The sequence below is a fragment of the Pangasianodon hypophthalmus genome, chromosome 1 (genome assembly GCF_027358585.1).
Source record: "Pangasianodon hypophthalmus isolate fPanHyp1 chromosome 1, fPanHyp1.pri, whole genome shotgun sequence".
In the NCBI taxonomy this organism is placed as follows: domain Eukaryota; kingdom Metazoa; phylum Chordata; class Actinopteri; order Siluriformes; family Pangasiidae; genus Pangasianodon; species Pangasianodon hypophthalmus.
The window spans coordinates 24,480,552-24,502,988 of NC_069710.1; the positions used below are offsets into that span (position 1 = coordinate 24,480,552).

At 37.7% G+C, this 22,437-nt stretch overlaps 2 protein-coding genes across 5 annotated transcripts; one reads left to right on the forward strand and one right to left on the reverse strand.

Moving 5' to 3' along the window:
* Nucleotides 1-1,606: 1,606 nt before the first annotated feature.
* On the reverse strand, nt 1,607-17,340 carry dedd1 (death effector domain-containing 1). 3 transcript variants are annotated; one of them, XM_026939999.3, is made up of 6 exons: nt 17,198-17,340; nt 14,793-15,269; nt 13,842-13,946; nt 13,545-13,673; nt 3,446-3,833; nt 1,607-2,680 (listed from the first exon to the last, which is right to left on the reverse strand). In XM_026939999.3, exons 2-6 carry the CDS (start codon nt 15,244-15,246, stop codon nt 2,674-2,676), a joined length of 1,083 nt encoding a protein of 360 aa, XP_026795800.1. In that variant the 5' UTR covers nt 15,247-15,269; nt 17,198-17,340; the 3' UTR covers nt 1,607-2,673. The 3 variants fall into 3 exon arrangements, 2 of the variants coding, with proteins under 2 accessions (XP_026795800.1, XP_026795802.3); XR_008301639.1 differs by lacking the exons at nt 1,607-2,680; nt 3,446-3,833 and adding exons at nt 5,398-6,569; nt 7,227-12,799; XM_026940001.3 differs by lacking the exons at nt 1,607-2,680; nt 3,446-3,833 and adding an exon at nt 5,398-12,799.
* Nucleotides 17,341-17,570: 230 nt separating this feature from the next.
* On the forward strand, nt 17,571-22,424 carry rabac1 (Rab acceptor 1 (prenylated)). Of its 2 annotated transcripts, none has more exons than XM_026940002.3 (6): nt 17,571-17,707; nt 18,409-18,489; nt 19,029-19,238; nt 20,957-21,054; nt 21,226-21,327; nt 21,482-22,424. In XM_026940002.3, exons 2-6 carry the CDS (start codon nt 18,419-18,421, stop codon nt 21,568-21,570), a joined length of 570 nt encoding a protein of 189 aa, XP_026795803.1. In that variant the 5' UTR covers nt 17,571-17,707; nt 18,409-18,418; the 3' UTR covers nt 21,571-22,424. The 2 variants fall into 2 exon arrangements, with proteins under 2 accessions (XP_026795803.1, XP_026795804.1); XM_026940003.3 differs by having other exon boundaries at nt 17,589-17,707; nt 18,406-18,489.
* Nucleotides 22,425-22,437: the final 13 nt, after the last annotated feature.

Consider the following 22,437-nt stretch of genomic DNA (forward strand, 5'->3'; position numbering starts at 1 on the left):
GCACTTTCATGCTGTGAATCTCCTGTTCTACCACATCCCAAAGGTGTTCTACTGGATTCAGATCCGGTGACTGGGAAGGCCACTGAAGAACACTGAACTCATTGTCATGTTCATGAAACTGGTTCGAGATGACTTTCGCTTTGTGACACGGTGCATTATCATGCTGGAAGTAGCCATTAGAAGATGGGTAAATTGTGGCCATGAAGGGATGCACATGGTCAGCAGCAATACTCAAATAGGCTGTGGCATTCAAGCGATGATTGATTGGTATTAATGGGCCCAAAGTGTGTCAAGAAAACATTCCCCACACCATTACACCACCTCCACCAGCCTGGACTGTTGACACAAGGCAGGTTGTGTCCATGGATTCATGCTGTTGGTGCCAAATTCTGACCGTACCGTCTGTGTGCCTCAGCAGAAATCCAGATTCATCAGACCAGGTTATGCTTTTCCAGTCTTCAACTGTCCAGTTTTGGTGAGTCTGTGCCCACTGCAGCCTCAGCTTTCTGTTCTTGGCTGACAGGAGTGGAACCCAACGTGGTCTTCTGCTGTTGTAGCCCATCCGCCTCAAGTTTCGAGCGTGTTGTGCAGTCTGAGATGCTTTTCTGCTCACCACAATTGTACAGTAGCCTTTCTGGCAGCTTGAACCAGTCTGGTCATTCTCTCTCAACCTCACTCATCAACAAGGTGTTTCTGTCTGCAGAACTGCTGCTCACTGGATGTTTTTTCTTTATTGCACCATTCTAAGAAAACTCTAGAGACTGTTGTGCGTAAAAATCCCAGGAGATCAGCAGTTATAGAAATACTCAGACTAGCTCGTCTGGCACCAACAATCATGCCACAGTCAAAATCACTGAGATCACATTTTTCCCCATTCTGATGGTTGATGTGAACAATACCTGAAGCTGCTTTCCTGTATCTGCATTATTTTATGCATTGTACGGCTGCTACATGTTTGGCTGATTAACTTTAGTTGATTAACCTTTTGGCTGATAATATTTTAGCTTTGGTTATGGTATATTATTACTTTTAAAATGTCATTGACTAAACTGCCTTGTCAAGGTGTTAGTGTATTATGACTAAAGTGAGTAAAGTGGCCAGAGAAATGACTCTGAAAGAGAAACGGTAGTAATGCTAAACTGAACTAAGCAAGTCATGTAGCATGACCCAGAGGACCTTTTTTTTTTTTTTTTTTAATTTTTCCAGGCAAAGACTACTTGAGTTTGAAGGATATTTTTGTGCAGCAATACATGCAGTGGGACTCCAGTACATGAATGGCTGTAACAGTGGGACACTCCGGTTCAATAAGTGAGTGCACAGAAATAAAGGAAGTGCACAGATTTGAGATTGGCACAGGATCTGGTTTTAATTCTACACCTGTAAGGAAACTGAGAACAGCAGCAGACTATAAAGCCTGATCCAAAGGAACACTGAGGGCATCTGCTGGTGGCTGGTCCTGGACCTCACAAAACTCCACTGAGACATTTGTTCTCATTAATATTAAAATATTCATATACTGTACTTAATTTTTGTTAAGGTTCCCTGAGATGACAAAGTGCTGAGCAGACAACTGATAACATCAGACAAAAAAATAATACAATGGAAATAAGCGCTTGTGGTAGTATTTTATTCAGAATTAAATTTGAAATTTAAATATAAACGTCTATACATGCGTTCATTAAATTAAAACATTAAACAAAAACAGAAGGAAAATATAAGAGACAAAGAAAAAACTGACTCAGCAGACAAACAAGAGTATAGACGAATCACTACCCATGACGACTACTTTTTGTTTACATTTTCTTTAAATGATACAAAGATAACATATGTATTAACCCATATATTCTTAATAAAAAAAATCATATAAAGGCTCATTGTGGTTGTGACTTAAGGTCAAGAAGACTGCAGCTCATCTGGATCATCTGTTCGAGTGAAAGAGTTCTTTTCAGAATCCCTTTCACTAGAAATGACTCGTCACTTGTCTCCGAGTGTCTCTTTTGGAGACATTTTGGACCTGGGTCTTGGAATGCTGGTGTTTATTGCGCAGATGTTAGGTTACATCTGTTCCATAAATACCCATAATTACCAGGTAAGCTAATACCACTGTTACATTTCTTCAGCTTCCTGCTATGGTGAGCACACACACAAACCAACTTGTATAAAACAGACACCGTACTAGGGATATTTTTGTGATTAGGTGACTAATAGTGACCGTCTTTGGGGACCAATCTTGGTACTTTCAGAACAATACCTCTGGTTACAAACTACCTAATTAAGCTCAGTATCCTCTTCTTCTATGTAGATGCCTAACCAACACAATTAGAGCAAAATCATGGCAAATTCTTGTCTATCGCCCAGCTACCCTTAACATAAAATACAAAACCAGTTTCAGCTGGCTCTCCTTCATTTCAATCTGTAGAGTAACCAAAGACATATTGTAATGCACAAATTACCAGCAGCACAGGAAGCTGCGATTAACCTACAAACATACATCTATCATACTTGGTACCTGTTTGATAAAGTGTTTGTGTCTCTTTCAACCTTACTTGAATTCGAATCTCTCTTTGTATACTGTCAGTCCATACACAGCCCTTCCTGCACTGTCGTGATTAAATTAACCCAAGAGCACTTTTCTTTTTTCTTCACTCTTCTTTTTGGCAGCCTTTATATCTCTCAGGGCCTGGGAACAAAGGAACAAAATTAGTGCACATAATTAAAAGGAACAAAATTAGTGCACATAATTAAAAGGAACAAAATTAGTGCACATTAGAGAAGCCATTCAGTGAAATTATAGCCAAGCATTTGGAAGCATGTTAACAGATAGAAGAGAAGAGAAACAGATGAGAAGAGAGAGGATGGCAAATGGTACAGATAAGTGGAAAAAGGAGGTACTGATTGGCTGACAAACACAGCACTGTGTTGATTAAGACAATAAAAATGTAAATAATCAACATTACATACAGTGATTAAGAGCAGCAACAACATCAATGGTAATTCATTGTTTAAAAAATACTTTCTGTATAAAATGAGAGTTAACTGGCCAAAAAGGACTCAAATGAGAAAAGCTGATGTCATCTACTGCCCCCTAGTGACACAAATTATTTTTACATTCCTTCAAGAAAATGGGTCAGTCAATATCCTTAGCAGGTTTTCACATAAAAAAAAAAAAAAGCCAAAACATCTCTAGGAAGAGAAATAAATTTTTACAGACTACATAGAATTCACAGAAATCACTGCTGATAAGGAGTTTCGTAAGTTTCATGCACTAAATCCTAATCTTATTCATCCTTTTCTGTTACTTTAAGTTAAAGTTACCACACATTGACTCTTCACTTAAAGGCTCTTTCAGTAGAGTACCTGGAAAAAGAACTCGAACAACTGAAACCAGCATGCTTCTCACTAATCAGCCCTTGACCGCTGTCTGACGGCGAGGATATTTTCTTACCTGTGCACTGGGCCACTTGCTGTGCTGTGTGTCTGGTTGCTGAGCAGTAGCTTCCTGCCCTCTTCATAGTCGTCCTGGTCGACGCTGACCAGCAGCCTCACGCCCTCTTGCCCAGCTGCTCTCTTCAGCGAGTCTGTGATGAAAACGCCCTTGAGTGCTTCCAGCAGCGCACCGCTCAGGTAGTCAGCCCAGAATGCATCCAGGTTCTGCAGCTCAGAGAACTTGATGTCACAGACGATGGAGCCAAGGTCACGAGCGCGCAGCAGAAGGCTGGCTCGGCTGAAAAGTTCAAACTGGCGCTCCAGAGGCTGTTGCTTATCCGAGGAGACCCTGGCACGCAGGGCTGACTCGTGCTCCGAGTACTCAGCCCGAACACGCAGCCGGATGTCTGCCATGAGGAAAGAAGAAAGGGAGGAGAATGGAGGAAAAGAAACGAAAGGAGGACGGGAGGGATGGTGAATAGGGAAAGGGAAGGCCAGGTGCCAACACATGGATGAGTTGATAAAGACAGAAGTTTGTGACACAGTAAGAGGACAGTATTAAAGAAAATCAGAGAGGCCAGGCAAGCAGGATGGGTAGAGGGTATTAATGAATGAGAATTAAAAAAAAAAAAAAAAAAAGGAAAGGTTGTAGTGAAAAAAGAGTTGATGGATAGGCAAGAGAAGAGAGGGACAAAAAAGGTAGAGAAATAAGCAAGAAAACTTTTGTCAATTACCAAACAGACTCAGCAAATCAACAAACAATAATTTGGCTCTTAAGAGGTCTCGGATGTTCTTTCAAAATAAGTTATACAGAGTGCAAAAGGATAGTATTTCTTGGCTGAGTAATTAATGGCCTTAATGTGAAACTATTCTGCTCAGGAGCATCGTGGCTGTAAGCAACAGGGAGCTGATTCTGAGCTCAACAGCCTGACAGTGATGACTGAAACCTGAACTGAATTGATTAACACATTCATCTGGTCCAGATGAGACTACAGCTGAATGTATAGAAATACATTGAGAGATTAAGTAAAAAAAGGAGAATAATGACTTCAGTTCTAGGAGCAGACAGTCACAAAAGGGTTAACACTTTTCAGCTGAGCAGATTCTGAGTGAACAATGGATCTCGCAGAAGACCATTCACTGTAGTTACACTTTAGAGATGGACAGGCAAATTTAATTGAGCAAGCAGAACTCAACATGGTGGATTTGGTAACTTTCACTGATGGAAAACTTAACCCACAATGCCAAATGATTTCCAGCACTTTGGGGAATACAGCATTGTTTCTTAGTGGTCCTCTGCATTATGTTGAATTTTCGACTGTCCTGTTTTAACCTCGCACCCATTTTGGAGTCACAATTCATTCTGGGACATTCAGTGTAATCAATGAACTAAAACACAGTTCCCCAGTCCTAAAAATTTCACTTATTTCAAGGTGGACTGTCATTGAGCAGAACTGGTCTTTTTGCTTTGAACTAAAATGTTTCAGGGGCCAAGTAGTCAGAAGTAACACAGACTAGTAAAGGATGGCGCTACCTTGTGGTCATTTCAAGAACAGGAGGAGGAACTGATGTCATGCAACAGCACAGGGCACAAAGATGGCAAGATACGATTGAAAGATACATACTGAACCAGCGCTTCGTTGTGATGTCATTTCCTTTCATGTCATTTCATGTCAGAAGAGGAGTGGACCCATCGATCTTCAGAACATTGCTGCAACACAAATCCAACCCTTTCCACCCTCAACCAACCGCACTCGCTGTTTGGTGTTTGGTGACTTGAAAGATTATCTTAGGAACCCCATGGACACATTGGGTGTAATCATGAGAATCAAAGTTTTTTTTTTGTTTTTGTTTTTTAACAAATTCAGGAGAATGTTATGAGAAATTCCAAAAATACATGTTTAACTGAGCACTTCATAGTTATTATAAATGTTTGAGATTGAGATACTTGTCCAACAGCATTTGCTTCAATATGATTCTAATACAGCTAGTTTATTATGTTTGAAGGAACAATAATAGGGTTTTAGACATAGTTTATCACTACAAGGAGGTTGAATGTGCTTTGTAAACATTAGTAAACTCCACCTCCCTGCATATCACTGTTCATTTATAATTACTGTCTGCAACAATTACTTCTTGTAGACATCAAATGAGACATTAGAAAATACTGTAATGGAAAGTAACCAGTGACAATTCTAACTAAGATAAGAGCACAAAGAAAGGCAATTCCTTGGTTCTTAATTAATACACCTTCAAGAGAAAGGAATAAAAGCATACAAATCTCTGTAGGCTTTTAGAATTGAGTGTAAAAACAGGTAACTAGAGGAACATCAAACTAAATGAGATTTTTTCTCTGGATCTATCTTGTTCAAAATATTCCCCATATATATTAAATTCACTGTTGGTTTGCACAGAACAAACTGAAAACATAAACTGGTTAAAAGCTTTTAAAAAAAAAAAAAAAAAAAAAAAAAAAAAAAAAAAAAAAAAGAAAGAAAAAGAAAAAAAAAAACATTCTCCAGAAGAGATCCAATGACAGCGTACATTCAAATAGCACTTTCCATTTTGTTCCATTGTAAAGCACCTCTCATGCTGTCATGCAGCAAGGACATAGAGCTATTTTGTATTGTTAAAAAAAAGAAATAAAAGAAAAAAAAAAAAAAAGAACATCTCCATCGAGCTTCCACCTCTACTTCCACCACTTTTTTAGGCAGATGATTCAGTACAAAATACATGAACCAACAGTTTTTCTCTAATGATGGACTGTATGTGTACTGTTTACAGAGAATCAGACAAGAGGTCATTTGAGCAAAATTACATTAATCCATGATGGTAAAGTTAGATGTCTAATTTCCAGATTTTTTGTTATTTACAGTATAAATAAAAACAGGTCATTTTATTTTCCAGCAAAACACAACCTTTAGGCACAATTTTACGAGGAGCTGCTCCATGCGAAGAGCTTCCACACTATATCCATCCCTCTTTTGTGATGAACAACAAACCAAGACGGAGGGAGAGAGAACAAGAGCAGGAGGCTGCTGACCAACCGCTCACTATTTTATCTCGTTCTTTAAGTTCGCTCTTAGTATGTGAGGATGGCCAACTTGTTTTGTCCCTGACACTTGAGTCAGTCTGTTTTTCAACTGTGGACACAAAGGAGAGAGAAAGAGACAAGCAGAGTTTGGGATGAACGTTTTCCAAAGGCTGTTCCTCTGTTGCGGTCAAAGCAGGCAATTTCACAAGGTTCAATTCTATATGGGTAGAAATAAATTTAATTTGTAGTCCCCCCAATGATATTTACGTCTACATTTCTTTTAAAATTTGATTTTCAGCAAGAGCTCTGTTGGGTCATTTTCCTCAGAACTGCTCACAAAATGAAAAATTGGACATTTCTCAGGGTTGAGCTACCACTCAAGGCAGATTCAGTTTTGATATTGTTATTGACTTCCTCAGTTTTGATAAGTTCAAATGACACGCATTCAGGAGAACCCTGATAACTGTGAAAGATCTGTGAAAAAGATATTGTTTTAGGACAATTTTCTTATTATATGAAGGTTCCTTTCCCATTTAGCAGTGATGAAAATGAAAGAAGAAATTTTCTGCCTTTCTTGAGTCAGTTCTGTGGCCAACAACTTTCTCCAGAATTCTGTACTAGCTGTTCCCCCAAAGTCTACTAATAGCACACAAATAAACACAGGTCTTTTGGGGAATCATGGTATGAGGAAGTGGACTGTTTATAATGGTAACATTCAGCACTTTCACCCCTCCTCTTAACCGAGTGAGGAAGGTAAACTTTTTACCTTAGACATGGACCAGGCCTCATGAAGGAGAGCGCGAGTGAGAATGCACACGCTTGGCTTGAGTGTGTATGATCGCACAGAGAGGACAGCGCACGCCATTTAGTGTGGCGTGCACTCTCTCTTTCTCTATCCATTCTCCTGCTTTTCCTACCCATTCCTGAGTCAACCTGCTGGAATCAAATGTGGGGTCAATAGAGCAAAGAGCACGTTCAGCATGTTCAGGAGCAAAAGATCAAAGGTCACAGGGCATTCATGGTAAAGCAGGACTGTATCTTAAATGGTAAGCTTCTTTTAAGAGTATAACCAACACGTTGTAGGCATCATGTAAAGCACACAGAAATAGTGAAAGAGAAACTTCTTCCGTTCCAGAATAAGGACCTTTTTATGTGATAATAAGACAAAAATACTACGTTAAATAGGAAATAATAAACTTTTTTGTTTCATCTCAAAATACTTTGGCGAATGTTCAATCTACTCTTTTGGGATACTTGAACTTTCTTTCTGTTTTTAGTGAGAACAAACCAATGAAATAAAACAATTCATGAATTGAAAAGGTCATTACATAAAACTAAAAATAAACAAAAAAGGCTCATCATTCCAAAAACAAACAAACACAAGTGCCACATATACACAGAAAAAGTATCAAAAAAGGGGTTAAAAGGGGTCAAAAAAGAGCTTGTGGCAGACAACATTGGGTTAACACTCCTAACACATTGATTGCAATGTATTTCCATCATTTACAAGGAGCTGAAATACTATGCATGCTCTCTTTTGAGGTTCCGATGTGCAGAAGCTTGAGCAGTAACAAGGGAAAGTGAATGAGGGCCATAGAATCTCATTCATTCAGCTGCACACGTACTGACAGCGGATCAGCGAGCTTCGCCAAGTTCACATATAGAGGAGTAGAGAGTTATACTCTAGAGAGCCTTAAAGCATTTGCTTTCATTCACAGCAAGTGCATTACATATAATGTCCCAGCATTATGTTATGTTGAGAGAGCGAGAGAGAGAGAATGCATAAAGAGAAAAGATAATGTGATCATGCAGAATGAAGATGTCTGGGAATCTAAAGCGAGACTAAAACAAACACTGGAAATGACATCTATGAATTAGTCAAATATATATCACATGGGAAAGAAAGTGATACTTTAGACACAAATGGAGTAGAATGCAATAACTAGTTAAAGGTCCACTAAGTAATACATTCACACTTCAACTATGAGACCACTGGTTCCTGCCTCACCAATAACAAACTACCTTTTACAGCCATTTTACTCTATTCTAACAGTTAAGTGCTATTTGCACCCATGGGGCAAGGTTTGGCCAGAACAGAGGCATGTCTCAGCTATGAACAATTTTAACCCAGAAAATCTGACTGTTATTTATTTATTTTTTGCATATCAACCAGTACTAAGTCCAGTACTACTGGGTGACAATTTAATTGTCAAATTATTTAACTCAAAACATTTGAGGGCAAAATTAAATACATAACTATGACTTTATGAAATAATTAATCTGTCAAGTCTTGGAGAGGTAACAAACAAATTTTTTGTTTCTTGCACATGCAGGAAGTTGAAGGAGATGGCATTAAAGACAATGTGCCTTTTTTGGACATAATTTAGTATGCTGGTAAATCACAGCCTTGTAACTAATTAATATGGCTAAGATCCATATAGTTAAATTAAGACAAATTTTCTGTGATTGCAAATAAATGTGATATCTATGCCTGATATTCATCAGCCTTACACTATATTTGGCTAGTATTAGAAGTTTCTTTGAATTCTTCTAATTGCAAATATGTTTGATTAGTTGATCATTGTATTAGGCCTTGTCTTGCAGTTGCTGAAGATGAATGAATTAATGAATTAATTAATGTCTGTATCAGTCTAAACTCTATTTTTATCCCCTGATATTTGTGGTTTTAAGACAAGTGCTCTGTTTACAAGGAGTAGATCTAGATACAACTGAATACCACCTGCTAGAAAAGGACAAAGCTTGGCAACTCAAACACATGAACTGTGTGTGGGTAATTACAAAAATCTGAATAATTATTGCCGCCCAGACATTCAACGTTTGTACCCGTGTAATGTGATTCTGAATATGGATTTTCCCCTTTGTAAATATTGGCAGTTGAACTTAAATCACCCTACAGCTTTATTCTAAGTACTGTATATGCATCACATTCACTGGGTGTGTAAAATCAAGCATTTCATTTACTTCCTGAGAGCACAAAAGTGCCTATTGGTTGATCTGATCCTTGAGTCTTGATTTTCAGCCTGTAGTGGTTTTGAGTTCACAAGCTACTTAATTTCATCATACATAATATAACAAACAAGTATAATAGTTACAATAAACATAAAGGAAACCACCTGATTATTACTTTTCTAAGCACCATGTAGTTGTAACAGCTGGCTATTACAGATACAGTTCTTCTGGTTCATAGGTTTCTCTTAAATAACTTTCAAGGAGTGCAATGCAAAACACACGTTTCAGCCCAAAACCTTTTTGGACATATTAACTCACAATCAAATTATGATGCTGATTGCAAAGGAGAAGTTTAAATATAACCGCTCTGTTTATGGTCATTTGTCCAAGTATTTGTAGTCCCCTGAAATGGTCTATTTCATAGTACTAAGTAATACGATGACAAAGCAAAGAGTAGTGATAACTCAGTACCTCGAAACGTAAATACAAGAAAATATTTTCATGAATAATTTTAGAAACAGTAGATTAAAGCTCTCCAGCTGAAATTATTTTAAAAGAGACTTTCATAATTCAGAATTCATCTTCTTTATGTATTTTCATTTATTTTCACAAGTCTTTTACCACTTCAGTAGGTTATCTCAGTAATTATTTCCAATTTGTTTCACATTTAAAGTTGTTTTAATTTCATTTTCCCATATCCAACTTGGGGAATGCACCAGTTTCACATTGTTCACCAACTGTGAGCCATAGTGTTGACTGCATAACCAATTACCATATCTTTTCAGATAGTAGCGACCCTAAATATCGCCACAAATGTACAAAATTTGAAGTTAACCATGCCCCTCATTTTTTATTACAATGCTAATATTAGAAATATTGATTTTGTTTTTAACTTAGTGGACCTTTATCATCGTACACCACATATTTCTTTTATTTCCCAGTGACTAATGCAGTAGTTTGTTTACCTGGTATGGCAGAGCAGCATTAAACATAGCAGCAATTTGTAATGATGGTGAGGCACTCTTTCTTGCCCACTCCTTTACCCATTTATCACCCTTTCAGGCTGTTTGAGCAGAAAATACGAATCACCAACCATTCTGACACATTCACGTTCATTTGAGCAAACAAAACTGATTACTTGGTAAGGTGCCTTTAGGGGGATGTGGTGTGTTTTTGATGATGTATCTCAAGGCTTTAGAGCAGGGGTGTCAAACTCATTTTAGGCAACGGGCCACATTATATTTAGTCCAGTGTCAAGTGGGCCAGGCCAATAAATCTGTTTAGTCATTTGTCAGCATTTTATAAAAAGTGCACAAACAGACTGAACATACAGTGGGGTCCAAAAGTTTGAGAGTACTAGTGAAAATGTTTCTATTTTGCATTCTTTTCTAATTTAATAGAACAATTTTATTATAAACTATATTACTGACAACAACCTGAGTGAAAAGTAGAATATCTGAAATATTTACATAAATTTCAGAGTTTCTTAATATTTAGTACATCTCCTTTTTTGCTTTAATGACAGTGTGACTCGAGCTGGCATGGACTCCACAAGTTTGTGCAAAACCTTATGATCCATTTTTAGATCAATCTGATCTGATCACATGCTTCAATAGAAGAGATCAGGCATGAGGAAGATCTGACCTTTTGTACAGAGCAGTTAACATGGGCAATATCACAAATTTGCTTACATTTACATAGGGACCTAGAAATACTTTAGAATCTTGAATATTAAATATTCAAGAAATTGAACATTTACTTTCTTTGTTTTAAATATTTCAATTTTTTTAAACCTTCTGTTTATTTCCAATTTTAAGTGAGAAAAAAAAAATCAAAGATTTTCACTGTGGTCTCAGACTTTTGGACCCCACCGTACATTTTCTACAAAACAGTTAAACAGACTACAATTTATTACCAAAAAAATCATTTAGCTCAGACTCAGGTTCATTTAGCTGGCTGGTTTAAAATGCTTGGCACCTCTGTTTTATACAACGCAGTGAGTGAAGCTTCTGTACTCTGGAGTTTTCCCTGAAGAAGTACACGTCAGCGGTCTTTCTGTAATTTTTTATGACTATTTTTCTAAATAGTTAAAGAAGCTGTCCATACAACAATCTTTTAAAAGAGAAGCAAATTAATGTAATGTAATGACTCATTCCATGATGCTGTACCTGTGACTTTTTAAGTTATGCACATCTGTTTTCATTTTACGAGCCATTAGAGCATGACTATAGCACTTTCCACTGAACAGCCCGGCATGGCTTGGTAACAAACTTGAACCTAGGACTGTCTGACAGAATGCAGGTGTCCGTTTCCCACAATATACTGCGAACCGTGACGGTAAGAGGTTGAGGTTCTCTTGAGGTTTTCAGGGGGTGACTACTGACAGACTGCTTGAATTTGTTTTTAGTTAAAATTAGAATTAAATGATTGCAATGAAAGCAGGCATATCTCATTTGATGTTAAAATATGGGTGGCAGTGAAAGGGGCCAACTTTACTTTTACTGTGCTTTACTTTCAAATATAAGAAATGTAAAATACGGGTGAATATCAATAAGAAATTAATTAAGAAAAGAATGTGGGTAATTAAATTAAAATCAATCTGAACCATTAAGCTGTTGTATAAAACTATGATGTTGCCTATTAAACCCACCAGACAAACGACTCCGGAAAAGAGAAAGTCACTACTGAAGACTTTTGTGTCACCAGATTCCAGCCAGGGATATGAATCTGAATTATTCTGTGACAACTGTGTTTGACCAACCAATGGTTTAGACTATTTTTAGCACCTAGCTCAGCTCAAATGACACCTGGGCAAGAAGGAACTATTCAGCCTGCTTTTAAACAGCACAGCTCGCAAGGCCAAAACGTGGGATCCTGGTTAATTTTCCAAGCTGAGCCACAGTGTACAGTGGAAAAGTGCTACTGTTTTAGTCAACACAAAATTTCTTTCTTCAACAAAAGATGCAGCTATGACATATATTTGTAGCGTCCTACTAGCTATTTTTTTTCTTTACTAATATACGTTCACTTGACATTGTTGCAGCAATACACACCCAGACTCTCCTGTTTTAACAATTTTAATAAATAGTTTCCCAACCTTTTTGGTTTGTTAAAGATTTACAGATCACTTACAAAGCAGGTCGTTATTAATAAATGGACAGGCACTTAAATGTGCTAATCTGAACACTGGCAGAGTCAGCAGTCTCGGTGTGATGAGCAATGCAGTGTGTCTGTCTGATTCAGACACTGAATCATCCTGCATCATAACGGCCCAAAATGGCCACCCCCATCTCTGACAGCCTGGTGTGCCTCTTAAGGACGGAGGAGCTTGCTTGCTAAGTGTATTTTGCACAAAACACTGTATTTTCACTGCAATTAGATGAAAGATTAATTCAAACAAATAATTCAAACCAAAACAGTGAAGGATCAGAATGATCAGAGTCTGCTGAATGGGTTTTGTATCGATTCAGAGACAAATCCTAAAAGAGCAGATTATCTACAACCTAATCACTTTAACACATGTAGGTAAAGGAGTTGGTGTCTGTGTGAGGGCAGTTTGATCTAAAGCAAAGTTAAAGATGAGCAGCAATCAGTTTAATGAGGTAAATGAATAAAAGAACACCATGGGGCTAGACACCAACAGGCTAGATTAATAGTAACAAATATGAAATACAAATAGCAATGTTTGATCAGACTAAAACATTTTAAAAATGTGACGCTATTGACAAGCACATGAATTGCATTTTTTAGGTCTGCTAAGAGACTGGTCAGCTGTATATATTAAAACCTGCCACAGAAGTGAAGGAGCCCTTTTATTTTGCTAATTGTTTGAGAGATCATTGGCTGATGACAGTTCACACAAACACTAAAGAAGATTGCTGATCACAAGGAAGTCTAAGAGGGAAATAGGGACATTTGTAAATGTTGTTTAGTTTTTGTTTACACACACAGGACAGAAATGGGCCATAATGAAAGGCTGATTAAATCTGAACTGTGGAGAATGACAAAGAGATGAGTATGGGCACAAACAGAAAAGTTTAAAAGGAATGTTTAAAAGACAGACGGAAAGAAAGAAAGAGTGAGAAAGCGAGAGATGAAGGTAAAGTGGTCTTACCGCAGGTCACTTTGTTAGGTGCAGGCTGAGTTATGCTTTCTGACGTATCCCTGGCCTTTCTTGTCCGGCCTCGCCCTCTTCCCCTTCTCCTTCGTGCTGGTGCAGATGCTCTGACAGCTGAGCCAACACCTAATCATCAGATACACACACACCTCATGACCATTTCACGCATACCTCACAGGTGTGGACAAATCACAAGCCCAGGCAACCAGGACAAGCAGACCCTTGGGGGATTTCACCGACCTGAAGTGGCAAGTTTGTGAATTTGTGATCAAAATAAAAATCATCTCAACTTACCTGCCCTCCACTGAGACTCGTGTGTGTTTGCCAGCTCTGACTGTGAGCTTGTGTGTGCGTGTTCTCTGCTTTCCACATAGCTTACAGGTTCTCTCTCTGGTGACACTGATGGGGAAAAATGCAAGAGCGTAAGAATGAATTTTGCTTTAAAGGTCAACAAATGACATAAATGATGTCCCTTGATATTAAAGGAAAACTCCACCCTGAAACACATTAACTGTGTTTATATTGAAATATTTGTCATGTGCCTAGTGATTCTAGTGCTAATTCATTGTTTGGTGCTGTATTTTCATTATTTCTATGACAAGCTTGCCACTGATATCACAGAGCAACACTTTTAGCCAATTACGGATGGCTAAAATTCATTTCAGTGATCTCAAACTTAAGGGATAATGGTCAGGATTTGAAATTAGCTCTTAAAACAAAAGAGCTTCTTTTCTCACTCACCATTTTTAAAGTTTTTAATGTCATATTAACGAGAAATCCAACAAAGAAGTAGCGGTGACGGCAAACGCTGGACTCAGAGTCCCAGAATGCAGTGCAGGCATTGAGTTACAAGATGACACGCTGAAAGGCACTGACGGTGGTATTAGTATGACAGTTGAAGCTTTGGAACACTTTGTGTTTGAGCAGAGCTGGACGGACTGGAAGGATCGCTTAACGTGTAGTCAAACAGCACTGTGCGTAATGTAGGAAACCATTTGTCAAAGTGAAAACAGAAAACATGTCGATGAAAGTAACTGCAAAAATTAACCCAGAATTTAATCATAAAATAAATCTTACAGACCAATGAAGATCACATATTGATTATGAATATTATTATGCATATTGATATGCAAAATGTTCAGGGTGGATTATTCCTTTTATAATTTTCCTAGTCATGTGTGAGGGGAAAAAAGCTTCATTAAAAGCACAGCTGCTTTGCACTGAATTGGTTGGTCCATTGCTCACCTGTTCTTCTCTTCTTACTGGAGACAAATGCTAAGAGGTCGTGCCGTGTAAGAATTCGAAGTAGCTGCAACAGAGGCTCCAGATTTGCTTCATTCAAGAAGCCACGTCTCTCCAGTTCCAGCAACAGTGCAACACCGCTCTTAGGGCTGCAACGGGCAGCAAAGGGACCTGGCTCTCCCGTATGGCGGATCCTGCGCCAAGCCTCCAAAAGACGCGGGCAAGGAGAATTTACAGGTGAATCAGAGTCTGGCGAAACCTCTTCAGTCCAGCTTTCTGGATCAAGAGGGTGTCTGGCAGGATAGACTTCGTCAAGAAGGAATGACAGGACTTCGACGTCAGTCTCTGTCAGCTGGGAACCCACAATTTCAAAGACTTCATGAAGAGACAGCATGTCATAGTAGCTCAAGCAGTCAGTCTCCTCCCAGTACAGAGAATATCTCGAGCATGCTGCCATGGTTAACTGCTGTCAAGTCGGTTCTGCAACAGCAAAGTGTCACAAATGTGGATTCTGGTTATTAAAATATAGGTTCTGTTGATAAGATTATCAGCAGTCTGGCTGTTCAAACATTAAGTATAGTCAAGTAATAGTCACAGGGGAGCTAACATCTAGCTCGAATGCTGCATAAATAGCAGCAAAATAATAGTAGTGTACAAATTAATTCCAAAAACATTTTGATTATAAAAAATAGGCCCCAAAAAAAAAAAAAAAAACACGCCCTAGCGCACTGACAATGCGAAATATTACACCATGGTATCGCGTGTCCAGGTTACATGTCGTTTCCAAAATGTTTAAAAAAAAAAAAAAAAGTCTAAAAAAAAAAAATGACAAGTGATGTAAATACCGGGTTATGAAGCTCTATGGGACTACAAAAAGGAGTCAAATTTGTATTTCAGAATTTTATATTGACAAAAAGCAGGAAGTGTTTGCTAGGTGCTTAGCTAATCAGTCGCTATGCTAGGCTAGTTTATCTCACAGGAATAATATTATTATTATTATTGTTTAGTCGCTATGCTAGTCTAGTTTATCTCACAGGAATATTATTATTATTATTATTGTTTAGTCGCTATGCTAGTCTAGTTTATCTTACAGGGATAATATTATTATTGTTATTGTATAGTCGCTATGCTAGGCTAGTTTATCTTACAGGAATAATATTATTATTGTTTAGTCGCTATGCTAGGCTAGTTTATCTCACAGGAATATTATTATTATTATTATTGTTTAGTCGCTATGCTAGGCTAGTTTATCTCACAGGAATATTATTATTGTTTAGTCGCTATGCTAGGCTAGTTTATCTCACAGGAATATTATTATTATTATTGTTTAGTCGCTATGCTAGTCTAGTTTATCTTACAGGGATAATATTATTATTGTTATTGTATAGTCGCTATGCTAGGCTAGTTTATCTTACAGGAATAATATTATTATTGTTTAGTCGCTATGCTAGGCTAGTTTATCTCACAGGAATATTATTATTGTTTAGTCGCTATGCTAGGCTAGTTTATCTCACAGGAATATTATTATTATTATTATTGTTTAGTCGCTATGCTAGGCTAGTTTATCTTACAGGGATAATATTATTATTGTTATTGTATAGTCGCTATGCTAGGCTAGTTTATCTTACAGGAATAATATTATTATTGTTTAGTCGCTATGCTAGGCTAGTTTATCTCACAGGAATATTATTATTGTTTAGTCGCTATGCTAGGCTAGTTTATCTCACAGGAATAATATTATTATTATTATTGTTTAGTCGCTATGCTAGGCTAGTTTATCTCACAGGAATAATATTATTATTATTATTGTTTAGTCGCTATGCTAGGCTAGTTTATCTCACAGGAATAATATTATTATTATTATTGTTTAGTCGCTATGCTAGGCTAGTTTATCTCACAGGAATAATATTATTATTATTATTGTTTAGTCGCTATGCTAGGCTAGTTTATCTCACAGGAATAATATTATTATTATTATTGTTTAGTCGCTATGCTAGGCTAGTTTATCTCACAGGAATATTATTATTATTATTATTGTTTAGTCGCTATGCTAGGCTAGTTTATCTCACAGGAATATTATTATTATTATTATTGTTTAGTCGCTATGCTAGGCTAGTTGATCTCACAGGAATAATATTATTATTATTATTGTTTAGTCGCTATGCTAGGCTAGTTGATCTTACAGGAATAATATTATTATTATTATTGTTTAGTCGCTATGCTAGGCTAGTTGATCTGACTAGCTCACAAACAGCTGATATTCCAGTGACGTCATGTTGCTGTATCGCTCTTAGTTAAGCTTTCAGAACGAACAAATTAAAGTTGTTTAGATGTTTTTACTTTTACATACAAAACCACCTCAATCTACGACTCGTGTTTGAAATATTTAGCCATAATTCACCACTTACTTGGAACAAAGTAAAAGGATGACCGCGGTCAAATTTCTCGAAACATCACTTTACAGCAGTGGGCGGTGACCGGGCTGAAGAACAACACACACTGACCAATCATGTGCTCTCTCACACTCTCTCACACACACACACACACACACACACACACACACACACATGCGCCTTCCGCTCTAAGCGTCACGTCCAACAAATCCGCCATGTTGGTAAGGGAAAGTAAATCATGCTCGGTCATATCTAATATTTTTCGCTCGTTTAAAACAAAACAGACTTATATAATACTTGCACTCGGTAGCTAGTTTCTTTATAATCAGCTAACAAGTGCAATGAACATGTGCAGAAGCACAAATATTGACTGTCCGCACGGTGTGCATTAGTGTAACACCGCTAGAGGGCGCTGGCGGACAGGGCGCAGAAACCTCACTGTACAGGAAGAGAAGAAACTGAAGCCGTTCCACATCAGCACATCCGCCTCTCATCGGCACAACGAAAACATCGCAGACATCCGCAGTAAGAAGCCGTGTCTTTAACAAATATCATTATTGTTATAGAAAATTCATTCTTACAAGTCGTGTTATTTACCGTTTATTCATCACACGATGAATAGTTTGTGCATTGTGATTTAACTTTGTAGTTACACAGCAGCTGTCTTTGTTATAGATAAACATTATACAGTAACTGGTCTTAGTTTACTGGATAAACTGTAAAGTTTTCTTCCATTCCATAGGTACAGAAGTGCTTTTTTTTTATTTATTTTTTTTTTTTTATTAGGTAACTATTCTCTTGTGTATCTTAAGTAAAACCTGGCAAGGCTAGATACATTCTGTCTTCCTTGGTTGAGCGTTGACTGATGAAGATTTTCCACAGTTAACCAGCTCATTTTGGACTTCTGTAACACAGACTGAATATCAAACAGCTCCCTATTCCCTATATACAGTAAATGTGTTATGGACATAATGGCGTTATACACCTTTATAATTTTGGGTATTATATTATATAGCCATTATATACCCAGTGGGCCTCCAGCCCTAAACTGTGACAAAAATAGAATAAAAGTCTCACACCCATTCAAAAGTATGCAGTGTGAGACTGAAGGACTCACTCATCCACATCAACAGGCCACAGATTGTTTTGTTAAAACTGTTAAATTCAACGTCACTGTGCACGTCATATGTCACACTCTGTACCTGCTCGTTTGTGTGATTAAGTAGGTGTGTAGAAATGGAGGCGAAGGCGGGTGACCCTTTCAGCAGTGAGGTGGAGGAGCTTCCTGCAGCACGAATGATCAGCCGGTGAGTAGTTACATTTATTACTTGAGGAATAAAACATGATCGAGCATGCTGCTCTAGGAAAATAATCAAACACCCAGTGGTGTGATACGGGCCAATGCAAAGCAGAGTTAATTATTTTCAAATAACAACATGTCCTGAGGTGTTTTATTTGTTTGCCAACAATTACAATTGCTTTTATTATTTTTTTTTTAAAAAAAAGACATTGTATATTTTATCCATGCAGCTTGTCATTTTACCCAGAAAGCACAAAGTCTGTTGTCCGCATTTCTTCTACAAGTCCCTGTGTTAGTTGTTACTGTAGAGACGATAATGTATTAATGTATTAGTATGAGTACACATTAACGTTAACCTTGCAGCTGGTAATCTGTTAAAGAATCAATAATTGTTTTGCGGTATGGCTGTGTTGCTGAGCAAAACATTCTTCACAGTATGACAATGCCTATTTTTACATCTGGTTTATGAATCACATTATATTTTCTATGAGCAGGAATGTGACAGGATTATCCTCACCCTCTGTCCCTCGCTCCTTGTGTTCTCAGACTCTTTCCTAAAGGCTTTTCTGGGAATGTGGCGAAGGACTGGCTGGACCGTCGACGGAAATCTATCAGGCCCTGGGCCAGCTTTGTGGATCAGCGCAAGTTTTCCAAACCAAAGAACTTCGGCGATCTGTGCCAGCGTGTTGTGCGGAACCTGGACACATTCCACAGCAACTACACCTTCATCTTCCTGGGGCTCATCCTCTACTGCATGTAAGAGATTAATTTGCAGAATGTACCTCACTGAGTGAAGTGAGAAGAAGCGCTTGCATTAGTAATTCAAACTGTTGAAGCCTGTGCATGGACATTTACTCAGGCTTTTCTCTGGTATTTCCCACAAGTAACTTAATTTGAAATGATATATACTGTAAGTGGAATAAATTACTTTATTAAAATGGCTAAATGTATTTAATGGAATTATAGCCAGAGTGTAGAAGTCTGTGCAGATTAAAGTGAAGTCAGTGAAGGAGTGGTCTCAGTCTCAGATGCTCTGCCCACATGCCACTGAGCATCTGATCACAAGCTTCAGGATCTTAAGGGTTGCCATCTGATTGGCTGCACAACTGTGTATACACGGTCCGAACTGCTTTTTTTTCAACGGTTCCAAAGTTTTAGCTTTTCACAGCACTCTATATTCACTGGGTTGAAAAACATTTACAGTAAGAAGTTATTAGAACCAATTAGTGACAAGTAAACGAGATATGTAAGAAAAAGTCTGTTGATGGTCACCAATAATGTCAGTCAGATGACTTCGTCCTGTAAAAGTAGGCAATTCTTGGCTAAGTTTAGTGATTCTCTAGATACTATGCTATATCTTTCTAAATTGTTATCACTGGGGAACCTTTTTTTATACCATTAGTATGTATCATTCACCTGGGAAAGTGAATATAGTGTAAATGTAAAACTACTTTAAGGTCTGTAATTGGACCATAAGGGTCACTGTTGTACTTATCGAGGGTACATTTACATTCTCTGTACTCTACACAGTGATATTTTTCTTGACCGTGTAAGATTACTTACCACTAAGCCTTAATCTATAGCAGGATCTGGAATTTAATCTCCTTTTTTCTGACCTCATCTATGAATTAATGATTGCTTTTTTTGTAGAAGAAAATGATTCTAAATATCTTGTATAATAATTTTGAATTATGTTTTTTGTGGCTAAAAGGAGTACTATTATACTATTATATCAGCAGTACTGTATATTTCACCAGTCTGAGTCCAGAAGTCTAATACTGCATGCTTGAGTGTGGACTCAGGAATGGCATACAATAAATCCAGTACTGCCCAACTCCATTAGAAACTGTGACTGCTGACAGAAATTGCCTGTTTTATTGAAGAATTTAGACTAATGGTCGTTTGCGGTCTGATTGCAAGCCCAGCAAAGGATTTTAGCAGAGTGAAAGAAAAAACATGAAAACGACCGATCATAGTTCTGTAGTTTTCTAAACTTGAACCATTGTGGCTTTTGTAACAGATTATCCAGCTTTCCCTATCACATGCATTTATGTAAATTATTTAGCTGAAGTTAGCTGCAGGACTAGAGACATTAACTCTGAAAGGAAAGAGTTTTCACAGGCCTTCATAGATTTTTCAATTTAATATTATGATTTATTTTATGATTAACATGTTAACTGATGCCATGGGTTGTTTGGGGGTGAAAAAAGTTGATGATGAAAACACAATGTTTTAAGACAACTGGACATGAAGCATCGCTATAAAACAAAATGTAGCCACTTTGAAATGTCTCATTTTTAGCCATAACCTAATCACTAATGGTTAAGCATTGGTGACTGTTGTTACCATTCAGTCATGTTGGTTGCTTATCCTGACCTTCTAAAAGCTAAGAATTTTATGTAACTGGGACTTTTCATATTTTTAGTTGAATACTCTTGATTTCAACAGTGGCTTCTTCTTTGTGTTTCTCACAGTATCAGCTCCCCCATGCTGCTGATCGCTTTGGCTGTTTTTGCTGGGGCCTTTTACATCATTCACCTGAAGTCACTGGAGTCCAAGCTGGTTGTTTTTGGTAAGAATGTGTGTGAATGTGTGTGTGTATTAGTGTATCTGTGCCTGAAAATGTTTGTATGGGCTTTTTTTTCTACCTCAGTTTTTGACTTTGAGTAGTAATTGTTTGAAGTAAATGACAACCTGCTGTGAGGTCTGCGAATATGTCACAGTGTGCTGTCCTTTCCGTCAGGGCGGGAGTTGACTCACGGTCACCAGTTGGGACTGGCTGGAGCAGTGTCTTTACCTGTGTTCTGGCTTGCAGGTGCTGGAGCAGCTGTTTTCTGGGTACTGGGTGAGTATCTTTTCTCACTCCCTGCTATGTGAGATACAGGTATTGGAATGCTGCCTTGTATTGATGATTACAATACAAGAAAAGTTAAACAATTTGAATTGAACTCCAGTGTACATGTTCCCTGATTAGTTGTGTTGTGTCCTGTTCCACTCAGGAGCTACGCTGGCTGTGATTGGCTCCCATGCTGCCTTCCGTGAACTGGAGCAATCAGACATGGAGGAGCTCCTGATGGAGCCTGTCTAACTCATCAGCTCTTTGAATATTGAGCTCTTTATTTATCCCAACGTCTTGCTGCACATTGTTACTGCTTTCTAATTGGTTGTGACAAATGAACTAAATATTTAATCAATCACTGATCTATAGATAGACTGTTATTCAGGAATCGGTGCATTTTTGTTTCAGTTACGGATCTGATTCTTTAGCTTCGGAGAAATGATGTCCAGCAAATAGATGAAACACGTGTTTTTAAATGCGGACTGACGTTGACTCGCTGACAGATTAAGCACAGTAGAACACACACACCTTTCTGGGTATGCAGCAGATACTCAGCTCCATCTGTTACATATGGCAGGACTGCATGTGAATCATGCATTAAAAATAAACAAATAGAAATCATGGCACAAATCGAAGTTGTAACATATCACAGGGAAAAAAACAAGGCCATGTGTTTTTGTTTTTTTTTTTGAATGGTACTTCCTTAAGCTCTACTTTATGAAGAAAGGAATAGAATATTATTCAGGAGTGTTTTACAGTTTTTGAGGGTTTTTGTGAAAATATGCCAAAAAAAAAAAAAAAAAAGTAAACCAGTTTTTGTGTATGGGAAAAAAGCTTTCCAGGATGCCTGTCAACATTATCATCATGGTGTTGTTTATTGATGTTGAAAATAGAGTGTGTATGATATGCAGTATCACAGAGCTTCATCAAATTCATGTTGCCCAAGTGCTTTTATTCCAGTTCTTTGCAGTCTTTCAATTGCCATTTTTTTATCACACAATATTTTAAAGTATCTTTTTTTATTTCTTTTCAGAACTTGTCTTTTATCTTGGTGTTGTATTTTGATCAAAAGGAAAGTGCAATAAAGTCCTCTGCCTGTAAAATACTGTGTGCTGT